Genomic DNA, 20,711 nt, shown 5'->3' with positions numbered 1-20,711 from the left:
AATGTTATAGTATTTTTATTCTTCAATTTCAGTCAAGTTTGAAGGCCAACGATTCAAGACGCTGAGTTAAACCGAAGAAGAAAGAGTTGAGGTTTGAAATGAGTTTGATTGACGATCGATTAATGGTTTTGATTCGTTTCTGAAATAATAATCTTGAATGAAGTTTGATATGAGTATTTTGGTTGTTATATTTCAGATCGAAGAGTTCAGATCCGAGATAAACGAAGGTATAATGACGACATCGCGAAGTAGGAACTTTGAAACTCAAGAACGACTAATCTTGAGTTGGCCCGCAAAAACCACATACTTGTTTATGTTTTTGATTTGATTGTGATGTTGTCGATCCATCTCAGGTAGTGAATCTTTATATTCGAGTTGATATGATGCTATATTGAATCGATTCTATGCCAAGGTTGCGGTTAACCTTATTTGCGAGTCGTTTACGAACTCGTTAGATGGATATCCATGTCAAGATCGTTTACGAATCTTGATGGCACGAAGTTATATGAATCAATTCTTATTCGAAGCGTTAACGTACTCTATTTGTTGAGTCGAGTTTAAATAGAGTCAAGATGATTTATTTAATGTTTTCTATATGTTGGTTATACTGAGAATTGTTTCTCACCGGAGTTTATCCGGCTGTTGTCTTGTTTTGTATGTGTGCACGACAACAGATGGGGCAGGAGCTAGTCATCGACGTCATTGACAGCTGGGAGAGAGTCTAGCACGTGAGGACTCGGGTTGTAGATGATGTCTTGAACTTTAGAAGCACTAAACCTTAGTTATGTTGGTTTTGGATTACATGTATGACACTTGAGATAATTGTTGTCGTTTATCAATCTTTAGCAACTTGTTTGATGTAATAAATGCATGTATTGATGTTCAAGATTTCAATTATGTATGTATGCATATTTCCAGATTTTATAGCATGTGTAGAATCCATGTTGTTGAAGATTTATGCTTTGAACCAAGCCATGACAGCAAAAACTCTTCTGCAGAATTTTTGGAATTTGGAGGCCGCTCGATCCGCAGAAGTTGACGGATCGAGCGAGCCCTGTAATTTGCAAACAGAAGATTTGAGTTTTTGGCTCGCTCGATCCGCAGAAGTTGACGGATCGAGCGAGGCCAAATTATACTTCCATCCGAGAGCTGAGCAATTGTGCTCGCTCGATCGGGTGTTTTTCCCCGATCGAGCAAGACACTGATTTTTTTAAAAAAAAAAAATTTTTACTTTGCTCTTGGTTTCTTAATTGATGTTTAATGAATGTTAATTGTTCATTAATTGCCTTAAGATGAGATTAGCAACCCGAGGTCCCCACAACAGGTTGTATCAGAGCATAAGTTTCTTGGACTGAGATTAGATGAGCGGGGTAGATCGAGTCTTCTATTCTGATTTATTTATTGCTTTCATAATTGTATGGTATATGATTGATTGATTACAGATATTAAATTGTCACATGATGCTGTGATAATTTGCGAAGAATATGCTATACAATGGTTTGAATTACATGCTATTTGGTTATTTGGTTGAAGTACTAGCATGTATTATGAGGATGAATCGAAACTCGATCTTTTATGAAGGCAATGTGGACTGCAACAGACTTGTTGTAATTGAGATTGAACTATACGCTAATCTGTTTGATTATCAGATATGCCTCCCTGACCAGCACCGAGAGTTAGACAGACGTTAGCTACGAATCAGCCTGAACAGACGAATGCTGCATAGGTCCCAGTGACAGTGTCTGAACATGGACAGGGTAGTACTCCTACTGATGAGTTCAGTTATGCTAATCCGATGGAGAAACTTCTGAAACGATTTCAGTCATTCAAACCACCGAAGTTGCAAGGAACAGAGAATGCTGTAGAATGTGAGAACTGACTGGAAGATATTGAGCAGTTATTTGAATCTATTGATTATTCAGATGATCGTCGTGTGAGACTGGTTATTCATCAACTGCATGGCCTTGCCAAGAGTTGGTGGAGAGCGACGAAGAAAGCATTGGAAAACCAAGATACTATTATTATCTGGTCTGTATTTCGAACTGCTTTCTATCAGCGTTTCTTTCCTGTGTCTTATCGTAAGGACAAAGGAGCAGAGTTTGCGAGTTTGCAACAGGGACAGTTAAATATCGAGGAATATGTTGCAAAGTTCACTAGCTTGTTGAAGTTTGCTCCACATATTGCTGTTAGTGATGAAGCTCAAGCCGATCAATTTATCAATGGCTTGAATCCTGATGTGTTTACACTTGTGAATTCGGGAAGACCAAATACCTTTGCTGATGCTCTGAATCGAGCAAAGGGTGCAGAAGCAGGGATACTGAGACAAAGAGGAGCACAGTTTGTGCCACAGCCAGTGAGACAGCCGCAAGAACAGTCACAGATTCCACTGCCACCTCGATTTGAAGCTGGAGGTAGCAGTAGTGGAAAGAAGAACTTCTTCAAGGGCAACAAGCACGAGTGTTTGCATTGACAGAAGAGCAAGCACAAGCAGCACCGGACGATGTGATTGCAGGTAACTGTTTTCTTTCTGGTTATCCTGCCTATATCTTATTCGATGCTGGTGCGTCGCATACCTTCATATCTGAACAATTTGTTACGTTGTATTCATTGCCTGTTGAGTCATTAGCTACTGTAGTGTCTCTATCTTCACTGTTGGAAAAAGGTATAGTATCAGTGAAGTCTGTTAGAAACTGTGTACTACAGTACGAAGGTAATGAAGTTGAGCTTGACTGTATCGTTCTTGGTTTGTCTGATTTTGACTGTATAATCGATATTGATATGCTAACCAAGTACAGAGCAACAGTGGACTGTTTTCAGAAGATTGTGAAGTTCAGACCTGATATGACTGATGAATGGAAATTCTATGGTAAGGGATCACGAGCCAAAATTCTTTTGATATTTGTTCTTTCTATGACTGACTTGTACAGAAAGGGGCAGAAGGATTCCTTATTTATGCAATCGATATACTGAAGACTAGTCCGAAATTGACTGATATACCAGTGGTGAGTGAGTTTGCAGATGTAACACCCGGAAATTTTAATACGTAAATTCGCATGCATAATTAGGGAAAATAATTATTTAAAAATTTATATTTGGGTTAAATGACATTTATGTGTTATTATGTGAATTATATGCATGATTTAAATTTATTTTATCATTAACCCGCAGTTATGGTATTTTTGGATTTTTGAGAATATTTATTATTTTGATCGCGTAGACTGGACCGTGGACGGACGAGATACCAAAATTCTTAGCCAAAAATATTTTATGAGTTTATGAGCCTTAAAATCTTATTTTAAGGTATTTTGTCAAGAAAATTTTAGTATTTAGTTATATATTTATTTAATAATTGATTTTTGGCCAAAATAAGTCATTTTATTGACTTTTATTAATATTTAAAAATCCCTCAAGTCTTAATTTCGGGATAATGGTTTTTAGTATCAGATTATTATTATTTTTAAGAGTTTTAAAGATTTTGCTTAAGGTATAATATCTTTATTTTGAGTAATATCTACTATTAATATATTATCTACCCAAAATTTAAACCTAAAACACTTCCTAATCTATTCCAAACCCCATCAGCCGTCTCCCTCCCCCATTCTCACGATCCAAAAACCCCCAAGATCCCATAGACGTTCCTTCAAGAAATTTAGAAGTTTGGTCGCTCGTTCTTCGTCCCGGTGCTCCCGTAATCGCGTGTTATTCAAGGAAAATTATGAAAGGCATGTTTAATTCTTTTCTCAACACCATATAAGCTATTATTTTGGTTTTTACAGTAGAAAGTTTGTGGTATATATGTTTGTTGTTCAGACTTATATGCAGATGGTATTTTTCTTTCCTTTTTCTCACGTTTTGCTTGATCTTTCATGAGTATGATCACGTTTTTTATGCATGGTAAAGGTCCAGGCGGCTAATCCACATCTGAGGGCATGTCTTAGGGTCCTTGTGGTTGAGTGGTCCTGTTGGTTTTGTCCATGGATGGTCTGAAACGAAGCACTTCTCCTCTAGTGCACCAGATCGCGCAGATTTGGGTTCTGAGGGAGAAGGCTTTGTTCTCCCTCCTCAGTACATGGTTTGGGGTGAGGTCTATAAAAGGTTTGAACCCCCTAGATTTTTGCTAGGATTGAGAAGTGGTTTCATGGAAAAATATGGCCGGAGTAGGGAGAACGATCGAATTTACGGCAGCCGCTCAGGGCTGGGCGCGAGCTGCGGGACAGCCTGTTGCAAGGCTTCGTTCTCCTTCCTCGGACCACCGTTTGGGCTGATTCTTGTCTTGTTAGAACCGCCTAGGAGTAGGTTAGATGTGTGTGGTAATACTTCGGCCAGTGGTGGCCAGAGTTGGCCGGCCAATCGCCGGAAGTAACTGCTGCTCACGGCCGAGGAGAGCTGGGAAGAGGGGGGGCTACGGGTTTGGGCTGTGGGTGGGGTTGGGTCGGGTCTGGGTGATCCAGGTCGGGTCTGGGGGTCTGGGTCGGGTATAGGTCATGGTGGGTTGGGTCAGGTGTGTCCGGGTCCGGGTTTAGTGGGCCGGGCTCGAGTAATTTAATTTTTAAGTATTTTATGTTTTAATTGATTTTTGGGATTCCAAATAATTTTATTTGGGCCTTAAATATTTATTTAAGTTAGCCCAATGATTTTTATGGTTTTGGGAGCCCATGGGAATTTTTGGGCCAGTAAGTGGATTTTTGGGCCAGTCTAGAGTTTTATTGGGTTTAATTAAGTTAGTGGGCTTAAATATTTTTATTTAGGCCCAGTTAAGTTTAGTTAAGTTATTTGGGCTAAAATATGATAATAGGGCTTTTATTTAAGTTTAATGGGCTTTGAGTGAGTGGTCAGCAGTCTGGACCAACCCATAAAAATTAACTAAGTCCGGAATATATATTTAATTCTTTTTTTTATGCATGAAGTTTATTTTAAGTATAAGTATATTTATTATTAAAATTAATTAAATATATATTACGGACATATTTTAAGTGCATGCATACATGAAATATTTTATGATGTGTTTATGATTAAGAATTGAGCATGAAAAATATTTTTATGGAAATTGAAGTGGTGTGACAGCACAGAGGTGGTTTACCACCGGCACAGAGGTAGTTTTACTACCGGCATAGAAGTGGTTTTACCACTGGCACAGAGGTAGTTTACTACCAGCATAGAGGTGGATTTATCCACCGCCACGTACGATGGTTTCTAGACTGATCAGTCGGCACGGTTATTAGTCACATTCATGGATATGACCATACTCAGTTTTTATGATTATGACATGCTCAATTATGTTATGTATGATGAAGAAAGTTATGTTATGTTTATGATTTATGATTCAGCATTTATGTTATGAAAAATGTTTCCATGCATGCTCATGTACATGTATATGTATTAGTATCTACGTGATGCATTATTTTTAACCTTGTTATAAAGGATTAGACATGTTGAGCCCCTAGGCTCACTACGCTTATATGGTGCAGGTGAGCATGATGACATTTATGTAGCTCCTACCGGTGGTGAGGACGTATGAGCTCACGGAGCAGTGGACCCCGTGACCGTCGCAGTTATTTAGTCTATTATGATGGAATTTTGAAACATGTTTTATTTTATTATTATTCCGCATATGAGATTTTTCAGCAGCATTGTTTATCATTTTAAATTGATGCATGAAACATTTTTAAGGATTTATTTATTTATTTAATATTTTTCAGGTTATTTAAGAAATATATGTTATTTTTATATACATATATGTATGGGTGTATATGTATAGTATTATTAAAAAAAAAAAAAGATTTTCCGCATTTTAATAGTAGTAGGCGTTTCAGCAGATGTATTCCCTGATGAGATTCCAGGATTACCACCGTACAGAGAAGTAGATTTCGGTATTGAATTGATGCCAGGTACACAGCCGATATCGAAAGCACCTTACCGAATGGCACTAATTGAACTGAAAGAACTAAAAGACCAACTTGAAGATTTGTTGACCAAAGGATATATCAGACCGAGTGTATCCCCATGGGGTGCTCCGGTATTATTTGTTAGAAAGAAGGACGGATCGATGAGATTGTGTATTGACTACCGGCAATTAAACAAAGCAACGGTAAAGAATCGCTATCCTTTACCTCGTATCGATGATTTATTTGATCAATTGCAGGGATCGTCAGTATATTCGAATATTGACTTACGATCCGGATATCATCAACTGAGGGTTAGAGACGAAGACATTCCTAAGACTGCATTTAGAACCAGGTATGGCCATTATGAATTCATAGTCATGCCTTTTGGTCTAACGAATGCACCGGCAGTTTTTATGGGATTGATGAATAGAGTATTTCAAATATATCTAGACGACTTTGTGATTATCTTTATCGATGATATTTTGATATATTCTAAGAGTCTGTGTGAACATGCTGATCATCTTCGAATTGTATTGAGAACATTAAGAGAAGAGGAATTGTATGCCAAGTTGTCCAAATGTGAGTTTTGGTTGCAAAGAGTTGTTTTTCTTGGTCATGTAATTTCAGGAGATGGTATTTCAGTGGATCCGAGTAAGGTTGAAGCTGTGATCAGTTGGCAGAGACCGACATCTGTGCCAGAAATTGAAGTTTTATGGGCTTGGCCGGTTATTAACGTCGATTCATTCGAGATTTTTCCTTGATAGCGAAGCCTATTACACAGCTTACACAGAAGAATGCACCATTTATTTGGTCTGAGGCATGTGAAAGAAGTTTCGTTGAACTCAAGAAGAGATTGACTACAGCGCCGATTTTGAAAATCCCTACAGGTACTGGTGATTTTATTGTTTATTGTGATGCTTCTCACCAGGGTTTGGGATGTATTTTAATGCAGAAAGGACATGTTGTCGCTTATGCTTCTCGACAACTGAAACCACATGAAGTCAGGTATCCGATTCATGATTTTGAATTGGCTGCAATTGTCTTTGCATTAAAGATCTGGAGACATTACTTATACGGTGAGAAGTTTGAAATTTTTTCTGATCACAAGAGTCTAAAGTATCTGTTCTCACAATCTGAATTGAATATGAGACAACGACGATGTCTTGATTTGTTGAAGGATTTTGATTGTGAAATCAAATACTATCCGGGAAAATCTAATGCAGCAGCGGATGCCCTGAGTAGAAAGGTATGTGCTTTATCCTTGTCTACGGTAGGTGTATCTAATTTGATTGAAGATTGTTGTATTTCTGGGTATGTATTTGAGATAGATAGAAGACCGATGAGAGTGTATGCAATCAGTGCTGAGCCAGAGTTATTGATTCGTATCAAAGAAGCACAAAAAGCCGATCAGAATGTGCAGAAATCGATTGAAATGATCCGATTAGGACATCAGTCTGAGTACAAGGTTAGTGATGATGATATCTTGTATGTGAATGACCGAATAGTTGTTTTCGATATTGCAGACTTGAGACAAAATATTTTGAAAGAAGCCCATTGCAGTCGCTATAGTGTTCACCCTGAAGGCAGAAAGATGTACAACGACTTGAAGATTCAGTACTGGTGGAAACAAATGAAGTCTGATGTGACTGAATTTGTATCTAAATATTTGAATTGCCAACAGGTGAAGGCGGGAAGAAGGAAACCGGGTGGCTTATTACAGAGTTTATCGATTCCTGAATGGAAATGAGATCACATTTCCATGGACTTTGTAACGAAGTTGCCACGATCATCTCGAGGATGCGATGCTGTTTGGGTGATCATCGACAGATTGACGAAATCTGCGTGCTTTATTCCTTATCGAATGACTTATCGTCATGATCAAATGGCGGATCTCTATATTCGAGAAGTGGTAAGACTACACGGTGTGCCAAAGTCGATTGTATCTGACCGATATCCGAGGTTTACTTCGCACTTTTGGCATAGCCTACAGGAAGCTCTAGGTACGCGCTTACATTTGAGTACTGCTTATCATCCTCAAACTTACGGTCAATCTGAACGAACTATTCAGACGCTTGAGGATATGCATAGAGCTGTAATACTTGATTTTGGTGTTACATGGCAAAATTCTATACCACTTGTGGAATTTTCTTATAACAACAGTTATCAGACGAGTATAGAGATGGCACCATTCGAAGCCTTATATGGGAAGAAATGTCGATCGCCTTTGTATTGGGATGATGTTTCTGAAGTACCTGAGTTAGGGCCAGATATGATCAGACAGATGACTGAAAAAGTGAAATTGATACAGCAGAGAATGAGAACAGTGCAGCATAGACAGACGAGATATGCAAATGTACGACGACGACCGTTATCTTTTGATCAGGGAGATAGGGTGTTTCTGAAGATTTCACCATTCAGGGGCACAGTTCGATTTGGCAAACGAGGAAAATTATCTCCGAGGTATATTGGGCCGTATGAGATTCTCGAGAAGATAGGAAATCTTGCTTATCGACTCGCTCTTCCTATGTCTTTATCTGGAATACATGACGTCTTTCATGTATCGATGTTGATGAAGTATATATCTGATGCATCTCATGTGATTCGCTCTGATGAAGCTGAGTTGGATGATACTCTTTGCTATTTCGAACGACCTATTCAGATTCTTGATAGGAAGACGAAGCAACTCCGAACGAAGACCATTCCATTGGTGAAGATTTAATGGAATCGACACGGAGTTGAAGAGGCGACGTGGGAAGTCGAAGAAGATATGAAGCAACGATTTCCTTATCTATTTCACTAATGTGAGTTCTTATTCAGTTTTCAGTTATTCTTTATTCTTATGAGCATGCAGTCTGTATATCTATACTGTTTATGAATTCGAGGACAAACTCATGTCTTAGTGGGGGAGAAATGTAAGGCCCGAGATTAATTAGAAATTAATTCGAATTTAATTTGATTTTAATCCGAGTATATTTAATTTGGGAATATTTAGAGTTTTGATTTAAATTCTAATATTCTTAAATTATTTTGGATTGGAATTGAATTAAATAAGGGTCGAGGACCGAACTGCAATTATTGAAGAATTGAGGGACTAAATTGCAATTTCTATTGAAGCTATCTGATTTGAAATATATTACTCAGCATATCTACGTGTGATATGTTAAGCAATTCAGAAAATTGAGAGAAAGTTGAACAGAGCAAGCCGAGATCTTTCTTTTCTTTTGATTTTCCGATCTTCAAATCCTTATAACTTTTGCACCGGTTATCCGATTTCGATTCCGTAAAGTGTTCTGGAATCCTTACGACGAGGGCTTCGATCTTGTGTAAATTTTATGTTGTGTTATATGGATTTCGAAATCAATAAAGGGCAGATATCAGATTTTGAATCATTGATCATGTTTTTGAGTTTGTATCGGTTCTATTTTCGAAACCGGATGAAGAGCTTATGTTATTATGTTGAATCTTGATGCTAGCATGTTTTATGATTGTTATGGCTGTTTGTGCTGAGGTTTTGAAGATTATATCAGCTGATTTTCTTGATTGAGAGCACGTACACATGGTTTGAATAAAAGAAATGATTTCGGGATTACGTCGGTTACCGATTTTGAATCGCTACGCCGTCGATTCGAGTTTTTGGATCGTTTTGATAGCCTATATCTGAGCTGAAGTTGTTATCTTGATGATGTGAATGTTATAGTATTTTTATTCTTCAATTTCAGTCAAGTTTGAAGGCCAACGATTCAAGACGCCGAGTTAAACCGAAGAAGAAAGAGTTGAGGTTTGAAATGAGTTTGATTGACGATCGATTAATGGTTTTGATTCGTTTCTGAAATAATAATCTTGAATGAAGTTTGATATGAGTATTTTGGTTGTTATATTTCAGATTGAAGAGTTCAGAACCGAGATAAACGAAGGTATAATGACGACATCGCGAAGTAGGGACTTTGAAACTCAAGAACAACTAATCTTGAGTTGGCCCGCAAAACCACATACTTGTTTATGTTTTTTATTTGATTGTGATGTTGTCGATCCATCTCAGGTAGTGAATCTTTATATTCGAGTTGATATGATGCTATATTGAATCGATTCTATGTCAAGGTTGTGGTTAACCTTATTTGCGAGTCGTTTACGAACTCGTTAAATGGATATCCATGTCAAGATCGTTTACGAATCTTGATGGCACGAAGTTATATGAATCAATTTTTATTCGAAGCGTTAACGTACTCTATTTGTTGAGTCGAGTTTAAATAGAGTCAAGATGATTTATTTAACGCTTTCTATATGTTGGTTATACTGAGAATTGTTTCTCACTGGAGTTTATCCGGCTGTTGTCTTATTTTGTATGTGTGCACGAAAACAGATGGGGCAGGAGCTAGTCATCGACGTCATTGACAGCTGGGAGAGAGTCTAGCACGTGAGGACTCGGGTTGTAGATGATGTCTTGAACTTTAGAAGCACTAAACCTTAGTTATGTTGGTTTTGGATTACATGTATGACACTTGAGATAATTGTTGTCGTTTATCGATCTTTAGCGACTTGTTTGATGTAATAAATGCATGTATTGATGTTCAAGATTTCAATTATATATGTATGCATATTTCCAGATTTTATAGCATGTGTAGAATCCATGTTGTTGAAGATTTATGCTTTGAACCAAGCCATGACAGCAAAAACTCTTCTGCAGAATTTTTGGAATTTGGAGGCCGCTCGATCCGCAGAAGTTGACGGATCGAGCGAGGCCAAATTATACTTCCATCCGAGAGCTGAGCAATTGTACTCGCTCGATCGGGTGTTTTTTCCCCGATCGAGCGAGACACTGAGTTTTTTAAAAAAAAATCATTTTTTTTTACTTTGCTCTTGGTTTCTTAATTGATGTTTAATAAATGTTAATTGTTCATTAATTGCTCTAAGATGAGATTAGCAACCCGAGGTCCTCACAGGATGCCATTAGGCAGTGACAAGCGACGGCTTGAGAAGAGTCTTCCAATCCAACCATTATTTTCGTTGTACTTAAAAATTAAAAAATGTTGTGAAAAAATAAAAATTTATGGTAAAAAGTAAAACTCCAAAACTTAAAATATATCAAACTCTACACTTAATAAAATTTTATCTCTTAAATTGTGGTTTTCTACACAAATGAAGAGACCTATTTATAGATCTAATTTGGAGATTAGTCCAAAAATTAATATATCGTCATCTACATCATCACACACTAATATTCAAAATTTTACAATTTAATTTTCAACATTCAACATTCAACATTCAACATTCAACATTCAACTTTAAATGTAATATATTTTCAACAAAAAAATAATAAATTGTTCACGAAATCTGTGGCCACTTTTTCTTGGGCCCGAATATGTATGTGATCAACAGAACCAACTATTTCGGCAATGGCCTTATTTCAACAAATTTATTTTGATGTTTCCGATGAAATTTACGCTAATATTTGGTCATCGGAAACATAAAGTTGGTGGGACAAATATCAGTTAATTTATTGGTTCAAATTAAAATGTACTCGAAAAAAAATTATTTAACAAGGATTTAAATATACTATAACCCAAAATTGTTGTCTAAAAATGAATTAACTTTACACCTTATATATGAAATTAATGGTGCCGACACCAACTTTGTACTCCCACCGTCCCGTTTATATAGGTCACATTTTTTTGTCTCAAATATAAAATATATAGGGATATACCATATTTAGTAATATTTTTTTTACACTCCGTTTTACTAATAAACTCCTATTAACTACACTACATCTTGCATTTTTTGAATACATTAAAAAAAGATAAAATAAGAAGTTTACACATAATTTATTTTTCCAGTGATTTTCTTAACCCGTGTGAAAAATGTAAAACTATATAATCGCAACGGACGTAGTATTTGAAGCCAAGTATCATAAAACGATGAATTTACAGTGCCAATGATATTACAAGTAGCTATAGATGGACCGTTCATCTGGGTAATATTGCGATGATCGATTTTAGAGGTGTCGAAATCACGATCTGTGAACCATGTTGCGAATCTATATATTTTGTTTAATAGTTGATTTGTTATGAATTGATATTATTCATTAATGTTTCAGATATAAATACAGTGAACATCTTTGAAGCCTTATTGATGCTTGCATTGGGATAGATATATAGCCACCCCTTTTTTGTATTTTTAGTAGCTACTTGCAAATGCCTTGTATAATGACCTGACTTAACTTGTTTGTGGGCAAGGTCGTATGTGACATAGAATCTCTCAAATTGTGTTTGTATTGATCGATTTGAGTTGCTTTTAGATTAATAGATTTCAAATTTTTTGAGTTGCTTGGATAGACGAAATTGAAGTAAATTTTAAATTCACTTAAGATGATATGCGTCCTTTGAAAAAATATCATTCGAATTCATTCCCATATCAAATCACTCCTCCAAAATCAAGTGCACGCATCAACATAAACTCAACCATAATATGGAATTAAACTTGTTAAAATAACAACTCATCTTGGTTGGCTAACAAAGACTGGACAATTCAAAGTCGAACCAATCCGAATCCAGGCGTGATCGGGAGGATTCCAATTCACATAAGGTTATCAGATCGAAAATTGAAGAAAAATCATTAAAAACATGCAGAATTATTCAAGGAAAAAGAAAAAAAAAACACACAAACACACGGTTTTAACTCACTGTCACTAGAGCATCTCCTCCATTAAAGAAAAAAGGTTGGCTTTCATTTCAGTTTGACTTCACTTGTGGCTCTTTTCATGGTGCATGGAAATTCAAAAGATATACAGTTCTAAAGCAAAACGGTCAAACTTCAGACTAGCGTCTAACTAGAGCCGTCAATTTGGGTTAGGCCCGCCGGGTCGGTCCGGCTCGCCACACAATTTAAGTGAGTTGGGTTGACATTTTTTCAACCCAACAAAAGGTGGGCCTAGATGGGCCAACCTGCCAAGGCCCGCCACGGGCCTTGAGGAATAATAATTTATTTTTATTTTTATTATGATATATGTATTTTTTTAATAAAAATTATAAATTTTTTTTGTATTAATTACTTTATATAAAATTTACACACATGAAATCAATAATTTAAATTTTTATTAATATATTTCTATTAATATTTATTTATGAAATGATATTTATAATTAATTATAATTTTTTTATTTATTTTTATTTGTCGTGAGCCAACCCGCGGGCCGGCCCGCCTAACCCACAACCCACCTTGGGTTGGGTTGGGTTGAGGATTTTCGGCCCGCCAGGATGGTGGGTCGGCCCGCCATCAACCCGCCAAAAGGTGGGTTTTTGGTGGGCCGGCCCGCCCCGCCATGGGTTGACCCGTTTGACAGCTCTACGTCTAACAATGAAATGCATAAGGAGAATAGTTTTTTTAAAACTTAATCAATTTCGGGTTTTGGTTCATTGAGTTTTAAAATTTTGGTTTTGATATACCAACTTATTCAAATATGGATTAGCCTAAACCTAAAGTGTGTGTTCTTTGAAGATAACATGAAAACAACGAAGATTTAGATACTGTTTGAGATAGCATTTAGGAAGCATTTCTCAGTTTTTCTTTAACAAAATGTCATTAATTTTCAAAATTTTGATAAGAAAAAAGTTAAGAAGTATTTCTTAAAATTATCTCAAACACTAACTTCTTAGTTCTTAGAACGCTTACGACGTTGCTAATCAACATGATATTATTTTAACCCTACAACTTAAACTAATATCTGACTCTGGAATTCTCTTTTATCTTCAGAAAAAGCACATCCCACTAAAAAGAATATCCAAAACTCCCTATTAATATTTAGTTCACTTTAAGGTAAGTTTGCACTAAAAAGACACACTGAGAATCGAGTCAATATAACAACTCATAGGTGCCAGTCCACGTAGTCAAGTCTGCAATGTTCTAATTCTACCAACTTGGGGATCGTTGGTGCGCAGTAGATATACGAGGTATTATTGATTGTACATCTTTGTTTTATTCAGCATTTGATTCAAATTCCGAATATTAGAGTCATAAATCATTATGTAATACATATATTTTGAGTTACTATCCTCATATTACACATCTTTCATCATCTCATCCCACAAATTTCTCATCCCACAAATTTCTTCTAGTCCAAACATTCGGTCGTGTGCTAAACACATCAGTATCGACTCTATTGACAATAGCTGTCTTTCAATAAGAATTCAATACTTCTTTAGTTTAAAAAAAACAAAACAAAAACAAAATTCCACATCATGTCGAAAAAAACTGTCAATTTTTTTGGTCCCTATAATTGAAGAGATTGTGCGCGCACACACGTGCAAATCCTTATCTCCTTTTGACCAGCTTGCTGAGGTTTGAAGAATCATATTCTTTGCAGTGTGTATCTTAGCTTGTTGAAACATTGGGAAAAGCTGGAGGTAAAAGATTCCTTTGAATGTTCATGCAAGTTCTTGACTGGTCCACTCTCTCTTGGTATTTCATCCAATTCAAGGTAAGTTAGATCATATCTATACAGGCACTGCATTAAAATAAATCTAACGGTGTACATTTATCAATAAATGTAGGATCCATTATTTTTTAGTGAACCCCGCGTGTATTGATAAATTAGGACCCTTAGATCTATCATGGGGATAATGCCTGTATAGATAGGTTGAAATGAACCCCAATTCAGACACTCCCCACTTTGTTGTCTTAAGTTTAAACATGTTTTCTAATGCACACATGGAACTTCATAACATAGGTGGTCTCCTTAATAATAATAAGTTTGTGGCAAATGTTGCATGCAGCTTCACATCCAGGAATGCCATCAAATTTCGTGTCGATGTGGTGTAGCAGCCTGGTCATCGTCAATTGAATATGCTCAAGATATCTTAGCCATGTTTCTTCTATACGTTGAGGCCTAGATTGGTACGACATAACGAAATAACGTTGAAATGGAATCAGATTCAAAACTGAATAATGGTGTGAATAGAATTATAGAAATGTAATCATGTCCTATGATTGTTGTCATGAGTAATGAGAACGGATTGAAATACCTATTTCTTACTTAGACCCCCCATTATGTAATTTTACAGACACCAATGCTTGAGAAATTCATCAGAGCCATGAGATGAGACATGAACAAATAATTACAGAAGCTATGGATTAGCCACCCATTTTCACAGTAATATAAGGCTTACTCAATTCCGTGAGTTAGGTAAACTAAAGCAGCACGTAGTAAAAACTTAGTTTGGCAATTGATAGCTATTTGCCCCCGCGTGGGAACAGATCTCTAATAGCTGTAAAATTACCATACGCCATGGAAATTGGAATGCGTGGTTAAAAAATATTAATAGTTTGAAAAATATATATATATGAGTTGTTGCATCGAATTAGAGTCATGAAAGTGGATCAGAATACTTATATTCCACAAGGATGTCTTTTCCACAGCACATCTAAATATTATGGTCCTACTTCAGTCAAAAGATGGTCTTTTGTACACCTCAACATGGCTCTCTCCGAATTTGCTTAATTCAGATTACACAAGCCATAAAAAAATTCTGATTTTTTTCAGATGGGTTCTAGAAAAGATTACCTGTCCTCAGCCAGTTTAATACATTCATCCGAGCATCCGTTGCTTTCGCTGAAACGGCTAGTGTGATGAAAAGGTCTCAGTTTAATGTATTGAGACTCTACTAAAGTGCATTACTTTATCATTTGCCGGAGCCATCGTTGCACATCATGGCACACTTTGCTGAACAGATATTTATCATTTGGAATATGCAGCAGCACAAAATTGCATCACCTGCCAAGATCACATAATGTAATGAGGAACTGAATGCATCGCATCATAAAACACACTTCTCGATAACATTTTTAGTATATTAACCAGAATATATTGGCTCCATAATCTCCTTAATTTGTCTGTATTCTTACTTTAAAACAAAACAATCCACCAGGACATGAATAGCTGAACATTAAACACAATAAATATGATTTAGCACATCACATAATCATCAGAAAAATTATTTATGAAAGTTTAATGCTTCTTAATTTTCACTTATAGTAAACAAAGTAGCATCATGACATCAGAAGAGAGTCTAACACAATTACTAGATACATAATTCAGATCACTTTCCAACTTTGAAGATAAAAATGGTATACAGAACATCACATTTTCATAGAAAAATCAAGAGCAAGTTGCCAACATCACAATGTGGAAGAAGGAGATAATGGCATAGTGATCAGAAATATTCTAGCAACTCATAATATGGCTTCGCAAGGAATTCGGGTTACCAGTATGGTTTTAGGTTAGCCAGTGGTGAGTGGTATAAGCCGGTGAGCGCTTAGCGCCCAAGAAGAGGAGATCGGCATTTACACAACTAATGGTGTAATTAAGGACCTAGGAGATTCTTTCGAACCTAGGGCGGCATATATAAATACCGTCCATCTTGTAACTCTCTCCCTCAAGTGCTCCAAGTTCTCAAGTTAGACGCTATTTTGGCAGGACATTGATCAGATAACTATGGAAAGCAGATATGAAACTTCTGAGAATCTAAGGTAAGTACGACACTTTAATGCAATGATAAAAATGATTAGTTACCTTCAACAGGTGGTGGATTCGATGAATTCACAACAATATTTCCCTGTTAGAAGGGAATTATCTTGAAAAATGCATAAATAACTGGATACTTGCTCAACAGGAACAAATGTGTTGGATGCTATAGACAGTTCAACAAAATGGAGCATCTGGTCGAGCATATGAGGATTTCGTATCATTCAAATCATGAACCTATGTGTGGAATTTGTAAAAAGCATTGCCGGTCATTTGAATCTCTTAGAGAGCATCTAATTGGTATTCTTCAATCTCTCAAATGCTATGATACGTTTCAGTTAGAATATAAAGTTAACAGATGTGAATATATCTTTTAGGACCATTGCCAAAGGCAGAATGTGAAAAGGTATTCAAGGAACAAGGCTGTGAACTTTGTTTAAATATCCTTAACAACCGGTATGCTATTCGGCTTCATCAGCAGACTTGTCAATACACACGTCAAAATAATGTAAGGATCATATAACTCTATCTCCTTTTCATAAAAATTATAAAGAAATTAATCATCAAAGCATTTCCAGGATTTGCAACGTAGAATGGCTAGCTTAGGCATTCAAGACGATTTAAGGACTGATAATAGCAGAGGAAAAGCGGTTTCTCTGTCATGCAAAATGGTTGGTGGTGGCAGTGATGGATCCTTGAATCTTTGCGCAAGGGTTTGCCTCGTTGATGAGGATGAAAAGATAATCTTCCATACGTATGTCAGGCCACAGCTTCCGGTCACAAACTACAGGTTAAAGATTTATGGTAAACTAAGTATGATGTCATCAATAAATTCCAACAGTATCTGAATTATTGAATTTCTTCAGGTATGAAACAACAGGCATACGGCCGGAACATCTGAGGGATGCAATGCCTCTCAAACAAGTTCAGCGGAAAATTCAGGATTATCTATGCAATGGTGAACCAATATGGCAGATCCGCTTTAGAAGTGGAAAATCCAGAATCCTTGTAGGCCATGGTCTAGATCATGATCTCAAATGCCTGGAAGTGGAGTATCCAACTTTATTGATCAGGCAAGCACTTTCAGCTGAGCCAGCACACTGTTTAAGGCCTTTTATGCCATCAAATGTCATTCTCACTTATTTTTTGGTTTTCACAAGATTTCACCATTAAGCTGTAAACTCTAAGTTCAAAGAATTTCAAATGGTCTCGTGATATTCAAGACTGTAAGGGTTAGGATATAAAGGTAAAGGTGAGGGAATAGGAGTCTTCGATGTTATGGGACTATATGCATACTTGCTTAATACTGTAGCTCGGGAATGCTGTAGTTAAGCTTTTGGGGTCAATTGATTTGGACAGAGAGAGGAAGCTAATAGAGCAAATGGGCTAATGAATTTCAAGATTTTGAGCCAAAAGAATGGTACTCTTGTCACTATGCGTGCGTTGAAGAGTAAAAGCAGGTAGGGACAAATACAGCAGGGCACCTATATTGAGAAAAAAAAATCCAAACTTTACTGTGCTAGTTTTGGAATAATTATTAGTTGTCCACTCTAAACGAAACATTACATATATCAGGCTAGGAATGCAAGCCGAATGTGTGCACAATCACTATGCTAAAGCTCAATTTTTTAATAATTAGAGCGTATTATATTTCAAGAAACACACGTACAACGCTAAAACCAACAATCACCGACGATGGCCCGACCGAAGCACTAGTAATACATTAGCTCGGAGATATCTTAAATTCAAACACAGTTGACAGTTTCTGGCAGGAGAATATCCCTTGTAATTGGTATGGCGTAAAATGTAACCCCAGATCCAATAGAGTGTCTGACCTTGTTCTTGATGGGTGTGGGTTCTCAGGAAAGCTTGGCAGAGGCCTTCTCCGGCTTCAGTTTCTTCGAAAGCTTTCGCTTGCTAGAAACAATCTGACAGCTTCCTGATCTTAGGGTCTTGGATTTGAGTGATAATGGCTTCTCCGGATTGATTCCTAGTGATTTCTTTAGCCAATGTGGGTCATTGCGATCTGTTTCCTTAGCTCATAACAAGTTTTCAGGCACGATTCCTGAGAGTTTGAGCTCATGTTCTATCCTTGCTTCCCTCAACTTTTCGACTAATCAATTTTGGTGTTGGCTTCAGGGCTCTGGTCATTGCCAGGGCTCGGGTCTCTTGATTTGTCGGATAATATGTTAGAGGGTAAAATTCCCAAGCTCATAGAAGGTTTGAATAATCTGAGGGCATTGAATGAATTTACGTAAGAATCAGTTTACCAGTGAAGTCCCTCATGAAATTGGGAACGGTTTGAGAGGAAATTCGCACTCTGGATGGCTTCCGAGCACAATGCAGAATCTTGCTTTGTGCAATAGTTTAGTTGTAAGCAAAAAATGGATTTGTGGGAGAGGTGCCCAAATGGATTGGAGATATGAGAAGTCATGATACCCTAGATCTTTTTGCAAATAGGTTTAGCGGTCAAGTTATATTTTACACCATACCAAATTTTAAAGCGGGTAACTCGAACCCGAACCCAATCCGACCCGACTTAATCGATTGCCCGACTAGTCGAATACCCGAGGTTATTGGTTCGGTTTTCACGTAATATAAAACTCTAACCAATCAATCGGGTATTCAACCCGTGCCCACCCCTAGTTTTATGTCCATAATATTAAAATTTAGAAGGTTGAGAACATATCATAGTATTAAAAATTTAAGGGAAAATCTAAAAATAAAAAATTGAGATGTAAAAGGCAAAAGGTAGACAAAACAAAAAGGATGTCAATTGTCATCTATGGCCTTGAGACAATTAAAACTCATGAAAAAAGTTCACAAGCAAAGGAGTATAAAGATTCAGAGCTTATCCCTAGTTTTTGAATAAAAAGCTGTGGTAATGCTTGCTTGCCTTGCTCAGGTGAAAACACACGAGAAAAATATCATTACCGTATAGATACCTAATCTTGACGAGATCAGTTTATTGAAAGTAATCACCAGAAGATTGAAAGGCTCTTTTAAATACATGGTTGGAGTATTATGAACATAGACTTGTAAGATAAGATTTTACTTTTCACCAACTGTTACAACTTGGGTGTGGAGTTTAGAATAGTCAAATGATTCTATGGTTGAAAATTTTGTCGAGCTACCTAAATGCATATCCAACGTCTTGAAGTTATGTGATTAAGGTAGTGTTTGGGAGAGCTTCTAGGAAGTACTTCTCAACTTCTCGTTAACAAAATTTCACAAAAATTCAAAATTTTGTTAATGAAAAGCTGAGGATTGCTTCTTAGAAGCTCTCCCAAACACTACCTAAATCATAGATTTATAACAGTGTTTTTTTGTCTTGCGTACAGGGACACAGCAAAATATCCGCCATTGATGAAAACAAGCAAGCTTAGCAACTCACTGAAATACATCACAAAAGCAAACCTTGGGTGAGTACCTTTAACATGCTTAATCAGTTGATTTGTTGTAATCCTTACTCTCCAGAGAGTGAATGTTATGTACGTGTAGGTACGACATTCAAACTGGTGTACAAGATCCTTATGAAGACTGTGTAGCAACAATGAGGTTGTATGTGAAAATGAGATCACAAATTCATAAAGTGGAAGACTACCCCCTAGCTTCAGACCCACAGAATCGAAACAATTTTGCATCGTCAAGGCAGAACGAGCTTGAGAGAATGACCTCAGAAAAGATGTTAGAAATCTCAAGGTCTGATTATTACTGCTGGTGCTTGGACTCCAAATAAAAATCCAATCAAAAGGCTAAGACAATCTAAAGAAGGAGGATTCTCTAAATTGGGCTCTATACTACTATAATGAAAGTTAAGTGCCATTACAATATGCTTGTGTGAACTAATTATGCATTTCAAATTATATTAGAGAGTGCGTTGTAATATTATAAGACAACATGATGCAATCATTCTACTTACAAGCTATCGGTCCTTTTCATGTTATCAAATTCACAATGAAATATCATATCAATTGTATTCCTTGCTACATTAGGCATCGTTCAATGCAAAGGATGATATATTAAATGATATCTCATTGTTTAATTCAATGTTTGGCACAAGTTCTAAATTTGATTACATTCATAATTTGTTATGTTATCCATATATATTGATTAATCATCTTTATGTTATACATCCTACTTCAACCCATCACACATGCCAAATAGTGTCATATGCATATAAAAATATTAATTTTCACATTATGTCAATTGGAGAATAGCAAGTCATAAGCTGAATTAACAACACGCAAAAACTCTCGTGAAACAGTCGCACGGATCAATTGTCAATTTTATCAGACGATTATTTCGGGTCA

General features: G+C 36.6%; 1 protein-coding gene and 1 long non-coding RNA gene across 2 annotated transcripts; one reads left to right on the top strand and one right to left on the bottom strand.

Annotated features, from left to right (window-relative positions):
• Nucleotides 1–14,632: 14,632 nt before the first annotated feature.
• LOC140890600 (uncharacterized) lies at nt 14,633–16,588 on the bottom strand. The gene is made up of 3 exons (XR_012152220.1): nt 16,447–16,588; nt 15,439–16,366; nt 14,633–14,763 (listed from the first exon to the last, which is right to left on the bottom strand). It is a non-coding gene; the product is annotated as an uncharacterized lncRNA (long non-coding RNA).
• LOC140890599 (RNA exonuclease 4-like) lies at nt 16,356–20,148 on the top strand. Its single transcript, XM_073298506.1, has 7 exons — nt 16,356–16,403; nt 16,547–16,698; nt 16,776–16,906; nt 16,977–17,188; nt 17,265–17,471; nt 19,740–19,820; nt 19,900–20,148. The coding sequence occupies exons 1-7, from the start codon at nt 16,369–16,371 to the stop codon at nt 20,135–20,137; spliced, it is 1,056 nt and encodes a 351-aa protein (XP_073154607.1). The 5' UTR covers nt 16,356–16,368; the 3' UTR covers nt 20,138–20,148.
• Nucleotides 20,149–20,711: the final 563 nt, after the last annotated feature.

The sequence above is a fragment of the Henckelia pumila genome, chromosome 3 (genome assembly GCF_033568475.1).
Source record: "Henckelia pumila isolate YLH828 chromosome 3, ASM3356847v2, whole genome shotgun sequence".
Taxonomy (NCBI): Eukaryota; Viridiplantae; Streptophyta; class Magnoliopsida; order Lamiales; family Gesneriaceae; genus Henckelia; species Henckelia pumila.
Note: the sequence above shows the minus strand (reverse complement) of the source record. Positions and strands in the feature narration are given on the sequence as shown.